Below are 8,437 nucleotides of genomic sequence, written 5' to 3' on the forward strand. Positions count from 1 at the left end.
GATCTAGGGTAATAGATTTATTTAAAGGCGCGGGTTAGGATGATCATGTGGCTGAACTGATAAAGAGTGTGAAAACATTTTGTATGAATCACCTCTCTGAAACCAACCCCAAAGTGACACAGATATTTTGCATTCAGTCTCTTTGCACAACATTCCACAGAAGAGGAATCCTTCCCCCACTCCCATCAGAAACTTCAAAACTGGGTGTGGGGGCGGTATATAGGGAAAGAAAAGAGATGGCATAAGTAGCACAATGTTTTGTGGCAGTCAGCCAATGGAAGAGAAATAAACTGTAATAAAATTAGAAGCATAGCATAAACACCCATTGCTTCTTTAAAATTCATTCCAAGACAAAGATGTTAACTTTGGCAATGCTTGGATAGCCATGCCATGCCAACAGAGATATCGAGATTGAGGCTGAACATAGTGGAATTGGTCCAGAGAGGGACTGAAGACAGCTGACAAAGAGGTGTGTGCTGGAAGAGAGAGGAAGGGAAAAAACAGTGGAGAGCAATGGAGGGGAGGAGAACAGCGGGAGGGGGTCGGAAGCAAAGAGGTATCAGGGAGACGGAAAAAGAAGTGCAAAAAAGAGTGGAGTGCTGAAACAGGCAGAGGAAAAAGACGTTTATATACATATATATCTCAACATGAATGCCTGAGAACATTGCTTCCTTTCACCAGGTGTTATAATTTTGTTTACAATACTCTTTAAAAATAGCCCCTGATGCCGCCCAAGAGCTTTGGTCTCCTGCTTTTGGAGAAACCTCCCTGAGAATTTGTGCCCCCCTCCCCACATTCCTCCTTTCTTACTCCCTTCTTAGACATGCTTTTATTGCTTAGATTTAATACAAATCTAGCCTGACAGCCCCCACAAGAATGAACCTGCCACCTTCCGAGACGGGGGAAAGTTCTGTGGCTGCCACCCATCCACCCAAGACCCACAAGAAGTCTGCAGTGGCCCAGGTCATACCAGTTTTGCTTCTGTGCCCTTTTAAGGGAATAAAAAGTCAGGAAAAGCAGCAGGGCAAGGCACAAGGCTCCTTTCCCACCATACAAAGACTGGAGGCAAAGCTCTTTCCTGGACCGGGAGCTCTCTGCACAAACAAAGCTTTCGCATGAGCTTCTTCTCAAACCTGACAGCTGGACGGAGCAGTCCAAAGGACGTTTCTCTTTCCAAGTCTAATTCCAGTAGTAGGATAAAAAAATCCTGGGATGAAAAAAGATGTTACATTCACACACTCAACTCTGTAGCCCTCCAGGGCTCAGAGTTCAAGGTGGGTAAGAATAGGTAGGAAGGGGGAGAGAACAAAATGGCTTTATCCTGACTTGTTGAGACTCATTGTAGCATACCAGACAACCAGAAAGGAATCGCCCAAAGATACACCAGACTCTCAGAGCAGCACAGGAAAGTCACTTCAAGTCTTCGGCTGGCAGAATTTTGCAGGAAGCCCAAGGAGGTGATTACTGCCCAGAGAGAGGCAGGTTGTACTTTTCCACCAGGATGTGACCATTGCCCATATCTTGAGCGAGGATCAAAAGGACTAGCATTTCAAAGATTTGATGCAAGGAAATGATCCATCATGAGAATAATTTTTCCTATACAGTACCTCCTATTCCCATCCCTTGTGTCCTAGGACTCGGTAGGGTGCTTACAAGTTACCCATAGTGCATTACAGCTATATGGGCTAGGGTCAAGCATGGCTCCACATAGAAAAAAGACAGCAAGCCTTCTGATGAGTTGCTGTCATGTGTTCTTTACAAGGGATTGCCAAGGTCCCATCAACCTGCCTCAAAGATGGTGGCTCCTCCTGAGCCTAGTGCATGCCCAGCTCCTAATACCCTGTCAAGCAGTAGAGCCAAAAGCCTACCAACATCCATCAGATTTTTATTTTTACAGCTGCAGCCATGTTAACTGTTGTAGCCTTTCATGTCTCCTCTGGAGAACATTCCTGGGCACAGTAACTTCCCTCTCCATCATCCAACATGGAGGAGTCATTTTTCATCTGGGCCTGCAGAACTTCAGACTCATTCTCCTCCTGCTCTTCTTCTTCTTCCTGCTCCCGAAGGGCCTGGAGACGTTCCTCCCTAGCCTCCAGAAACTCCTGAGCCCCTTCGCCCACTACCAGGACTGTGTCAGCCACATTGGGTGGTGCTTCCACTGGATTGTGGTCGTAGGAGAAGAGCCGAAGTTTCCGCAGGTGGCTCAGGTCAGGGAATTCAGTCAGCTTGTTGCGGTCAAGGTCGAGGATGTGAAGCTGCGTCATGCGAAGCAAAGGCTTGGGGAACTCCTCAAAGCGGTTCCCATACAGCCAGAGCCCACGAAGTCCCCTCATGCGTGGCAGGCCGTTGGGCAGTGTTTTGAGCCGGTTGTCTCCCATCTGCAGGGACTGCAACCAAGGCATCTGAAGCAAAACCCGAGGGAAGTGGTACAAGTAGTTGCTCTCAATCCACAGGCAACGGAGAGTGGTGAGCTGGCAGAATTCTGCGGGAAGCCCAAAGAGGCGGTTGCTGCCCAGATAGAGACGGGTCAAGTTGGGCAGGCGACACAGGGCCTCGGGCACTTCCTCCAGCTTGTTGAAGTCCAGGGCCAGGATACGCAGCTCCTGCAGCCCTTCGATCTCCTCAGGCAGCTCCGTTATCCCCGTGCCACTGATGTACAGCTTCTGCAGGGTGCCCAGGGCACAGACTGGCAAGGGCAGTTTCTTCAAGTGGCGCCCAGAGAGCTCCAGCATCTGATCCCCGCCACTCAGCTGCTCTTCCGCAGCTGAGGGCAGCCGCTCCTCCCTCCCCGAGGACCCGCCACTGCCCATCCTCATAGCCAAGGCAGGCTGCTGCTAGCAGGACTAAGGCCACCACCTCTGCCCGCTGGGCTCCAAGGAGACATGGCAACCACCGAGGTCCCTGCCCACCACCAGGCTGGCCTGCCGGGGTTAGGACCAGGGCTCGCTGGATGATGGTTCCCCCTGCCAGGGCTGGAACTGATGCTGCCGCCACCTCCTGCTGCTCCTCGTCCCTCAGAACACCTTCCCTGCCCTCGGAGCTGGGCCTCCTCCGGAGTCTGGTGGCGGCCCCCTGCGCTCCTGGGACCTTGAGGGCGGGAGAGGAGCTTCTTGGCGCGTGGGGCGGACGAAACTCCCGCTCCAGAGCTGCTTGCTTGCTTGCCGCCTCTTCTCGCAGCCCACCTTTCCCTCCTCGAGGGCAACCGGGACAGAGCAGCCGCTCCCGTCCTCAGCAGGGACCCCGCTCGCGTGGCCCCGTCGCGCGTCCGTCCAGACAGGCGCTGACCTCGGCCCTCCCGGCTTCTCGCTCCGGGGCTCCCTGCTAGGTCTGAGCTCGGCTCCCACACACACGAGCCCGGCGCCTAGCGACTCGTCGCCATGGAAACCCCCACGCGGGATCGCCCGCCTATGGCAGAGCCCGACGCTTCGGACGGGGCGGGACTACGCTCTCGTTCGCCGCCGCCGCCCCCCTCCCCGCGGCACACAGCCTGCGAAGAGTGGAGGAGTTTTTTTAAACCAATCCGGCTAACTGAGCTGTGAGGGCTCTGTGGGGGGGGGGGGGAGCGAGAAGCCACGCCTCGTGGCCCCGGCCCTTGTGGCTCCCTATTCGAAGGGGAGGGGGGAGACGTTCGCGCGAGGGCTCCTTTAACGGCCCCGCCCCTCCCTCGCTCGCCCGCAGCAGCGGCAGCCTCGTCCCAGCTACACACCCCCTTCGGCTCCCTCCTCTCCACGCCCTACAAGCCCCGCTCGGCTCCGCCATAGGCAGCACCGCCTCGCACGTGGCTCCCGCCCCTTCAAACTGCTGCGCTAACAGGTGGCAATTCAACAGGTGCAGGTTGGTCGTTGCTTCGATCCCCGCCCCGCCCCCACCCGCGACTAGGAGATGCAGGGACGTGGAGGAGATTTGCCCCCCCCTCGGGGCGAGGTCCATTTCTGCGTGTGGCGCCCGGAAGGTACAGAAGCCAGGAAGGAGAGTCCCGAGTGAGAGAGGACGAGGCATGGGCGTAACCGGGATTTATTAGGGGGTGCAGGCTTTATGTTAGTGCGGGGAGCAGAGTTATCTGCGATGCAATTGATATTTTTATTATCAGCTGCAGCTGCGCGCCCCCCCCCCCCTGGCTACGCCCATGTGACGAGGGGCTGCAAAAGGGCGGGAGTGGGAAGCAGCGGCAGCTGCAGCAACAACCACAGTAGGGACGACGGGTCGATTTCCCCTTAGCACCCAAAGTCCACACTGCAAAGCAAAAAGGCTTTCCAGTACTGTAATGTTGCTGCCACAGATTCCCTAGAGAGAAGGTACACACGAGTGTTACTACTGCAGGGTGGCATCTGTTGGTTGGAAACTAACAGCACCCAGTCACATGGGAGCAAGCCCCATTGTGTCCACTGAGGCTTACTTTTGAGTAAGCAGACTTATCAGACTTACTCCTTTTTAAAGAGCTTGATCCTTGTAACAACTGAAAGATTGCTCTTCACAATTTACAGCTGAGAAACTGAGGGCCCATTGTCACAGCTCCTTGCTGGATGGTATCCACAGCCTGCAGTGATTTGCAGCTGTGGTGCCATGTGCCGAAGTTCTGGTGCAAAAGCCACAAGAGTAGATGCAGAACTCCGCATGAGCTGGTTTTTAAGGCACTGCTGGCAAAAGTAGCTTTTTGAGTACTTCAACAATCTATAAAAAGCGAATCCACACAGACTTCTTGTGCGCATTTGGCACTGATTGTCGTATTACGTCAGTTCGTCGCATCTGCTGCTGGAAGTCAGTGCAACAAATATAGTATCAGGTTAGGAAGCAAACCATTAAAAGGTACAATAGTTGTATGAAGACTCTGGCCTCTGGTTATATAAAATCTGTATTTCGTATAGAAAACACTAGATTTCATTCAGTTAACACACAGAAGTAAGTTTGTGAACCAAGAGCTAAACATTTACATTCAGGCAGCTGAAGACTGGCTATTTAAGTTAAGAGAACTTGCTTCAGGAATCTTGGTGACTTCAAATTTCTAAGCTGTCACATAGAACTGATTATCATGTGAAAAGAATCCCTATGCATGACTTCAAAATAATAATATAGATTTGCTCCCTTACATGCCACTGGTTTCTGATCTGGTGCATAGACTAGCAAAGCACCCTAAATCAGCCTTCTGCCCTTGAAGTAAACTTTAAGATACAGAAACCCTAATATTAAAGAGGATGTTTAAACATGAGTTATAGAGTAAATATGTGGCCATAGCCACATTGTGTAGAAAAGAATTCCTGCACCTGCCTAAAATGCATAAATTACAAATCCCATCCATAAAATAGAGGCTTACATTTATGATAAATGCAGATTCAGAGGATGAGAAAAATAAGGCTCTTTCAGATCTTGGTCTAGCTCCCATAAAAATGAGCAGTTGTTTTTCCATTAACTTTATTTGCAGGCACATCAGAACCTCAGAGTTCTATACACAGAGTTTGCTTAGCACACAGTCAGATCAGTACTGCCTTATTCCCCATGAACTATATTAATGTATTCCCATTGGTAGGCTTGTTATTTCAGTACCAACTCCCCCTCAGTCATATATCTATATCTCCATCGTCATGAGTGACACTCGCTCTGAATTATTCTCACTCCAGATGGTTGTAAAGGTGATGGGGATTCTTTTTCCAGAGCTATATGTAGACTTCTCTGCCTTCTGCAGACATAGTTACCAGCTGATGTTGCAGATCTGATCCATATATTCATACCCATTTTTAACTTCCCTCTAGTATAGTAGAGTCCATGGCTAAGTGGTAGAGCATCTGTTTTGCATGGCAAGGATCCCAGGTTAAATTGCCAGCATCTCCAGATGAGGCTGGGAGATACTTCTACCTGCAACCATGGAATGCTGCCACCAGTCCGTGTAGACACTATTGAGCTAGATGGACCAAGTGTAAGGCAGCTTCTATATTTCCTATGTATAGCTAACCATGAAGCAGTAGCCCGTTTTTCAGGAAATTGCCATCATTGTCATCCAGTACACCACATACAGTGGAATGGGGAACCCTTTTGGCCCAGTGTGTCCAGATCTGTACCTCTGCCCCTCCCCCTTGCGCACATGCACACATAGCAGCAGCATATGTTATATAGGCTTCTACAAATGTGGAAGACACTCCTCCCCACCCACCCACCCACCCACCCACAAGTGTGTAGAACAAAACACCAATTGGGACAAGAACCCCCTACTCACTCAAAAGTTGAAGACAAGAAACAGCATGGGCTGACTATCTTCAGAAAATGCAACTAATCCATCTGGGGAAATATAAACACAGATATTCAGTGGGAGGGAGGGAGCAGAGAAGGAGGCTCAGGCAGCACATTAGATATGTAAGAGAACAGCCTAGAAGAGAGTGCAGTTCTGCAGGGTGTATGCAAAGATGAAGATGTCAGGGTTATGAAAGCGGGAGGAGATGATCCTTGCGTACAGGACTCTTCTAGTCATGTGCTGGCTGACAAGTGAGAGGAGGACGTTGAAAGCAAAACAAAACCCAAGCCCAGAAATGATCAAATAGCAGAAGGAAATGGTTTTTAAAGGCGAGCTTCTAATGGAGTTAGCCCCGCATAGCTTCACTAGGAAAGGAAAGAGGTGGCATCAGATAACAATCTAAAAATTTCAAAGAAGTTAAACTATGGATGGCTGGGAGAAAGTTTTGGAGCAAAAAGTTAAAAGTAAGGAAACATTTTATTGGCACTCAGAGGCACCAGGCTAATGAAAACCTTTGCTTGCAATATTACAGTCACACCATGAGGCCACAGAGAGAACCCGATAGTACCCTTAATGAACTAAGGATTTAAATTAAATTGCTTTTTTACTGCTTTCTTTTCCCATCCCAAAAGCTGTCCTAAAAGCTATAGCCATGCTAGCTCTTTATATACACACATGCAAAAACCAGCCATTCCTTTTGCCCCATTTTCGAATCATCTTGGCTTGCATTAAACTCTTTCATTATCAAGCAACAAATGCATTCCATGCACCAACTAAGTTCAAGGAGAGTTCTATCTAGGTCCTAGGACAACAACATGCTGAGGTGTGTATGTGGCAGAACCATCTCAGTTTCCTCCTAGTTTGAAGAAGAGATCAGACATGCTGTCACATTCCAAGGCACAATGAGAAACTGATCTGATGCCAGATATCATTACGCTGAGCTTAAAGCTGCAACGTGTGTGGTACATTTGAGAGAAGTATTTCTTTTCAGTGTTGGAGCAGCCTGTGCCACCAGCTCATGAAACATTGACTAGGAGTGAAAACTCATCCACAGAGAGAAATGTGAGAAATGGAAAAAGGAAAGCAGTACACTGTGACTCCTATTAATACTGGGCAGAAAACTGAGAACCAGAGCTGAAATGGTGTGCATTGCACCTGAAAGAAAAGAGAAATCAAGGTGTCAGTTCCATGCTGAAAAGGGAAAGGGAGACTGCGTTCATGTAACAGTGAGGAGGGGAGGGTACAGTATGTGTGTGTGTGTGTTGTCTTTACTATTCCTGGCCACAGGAGAAATAGGCTTTTCATATGGGTCACACAATTAAAGGATACAGGGAATTCCAGCTCTGCATGCACCTCCCACTACTACATACAATGCTCCCCAACTGTGTGAATGTTTATTGCACAATGCATGAAAGAAGCTGTACCCTACTAGCTATGTAGGTGGGTGAATTTGTGTTTCACAGTACAAGGACATATGGGAACCCTTACTATATGGTGTTATATCACACCCTGCAGGGGACAAAAGATCCTACTGTTTCAGTGTTCTGTGTGTGTGTTTCTAACTCTATACCACGATCAGAAAGATAAAATATATTTGCTGCCACCAGGCAAATGTTAACTAGCATACTGAGAATAACATGCTAGTGGTACTGGTATGGGGACATTGTACCAGATACGGCCTGAAATGAGTCTGATTGCAGTCTCAGCAGAGTGACACACAACCTTTATTACACTATAGTTGTTGGGAACTGAAGAAATCCAGTGTATACATAGCAGCGTTGTTGGAAGAGTGCAACAGAAAGATGTCCTAGATGTACAGTGGTACCTCGGGTTAAGTACTTAATTCGTTCTGGAGGTCTGTTCTTAACCTGAAACTGTTCTTAACCTGAAACACCACTTTAGCTAATGGGGCCTCCTGCTGCCGCGCTGCCAGAGCACGATTTCTGTTCTCATCCTGAAGCAAAGTTCTTAACCCAAGGTAATATTTCTGGGTTAGCGGAGTCTGTAACCTGAAGCGTATGTAACCTGAGGTACCACTGTATATGAAGGAGATATTTGTGCTTTTGCAACACAAGACATTGTGTTTCAAGGTCACAGCATTCATCCACCCATTGTATTAGTGGAATATTTATACCATATACTAATCCTAGGAAGGACAAGTGTAGAGAAGTTTAGAAGTTGAAGAATAAATGTAGTTCCTGGTTCAGAGCATGC

General features: G+C 48.8%; 2 protein-coding genes across 2 annotated transcripts in view; both read right to left on the bottom strand.

Annotated features, from left to right (window-relative positions):
- TKFC (triokinase and FMN cyclase) overlaps positions 1-8,437 on the bottom strand; it is a 160,780-nt gene that overhangs the window by 47,812 nt on the left and 104,531 nt on the right. The window lies entirely within an intron of this gene.
- Positions 612-4,802, bottom strand: LRRC10B (leucine rich repeat containing 10B). Its single transcript, XM_083498336.1, has one exon. It carries the CDS (start codon positions 2,814-2,816, stop codon positions 1,926-1,928), a length of 891 nt encoding a protein of 296 aa, XP_083354462.1. The 5' UTR covers positions 2,817-4,802; the 3' UTR covers positions 612-1,925.

This window comes from Podarcis liolepis (genome assembly GCF_965112155.1).
Source record: "Podarcis liolepis genome assembly, chromosome: 1".
NCBI lineage: Eukaryota > Metazoa > Chordata > Lepidosauria > Squamata > Lacertidae > Podarcis > Podarcis liolepis.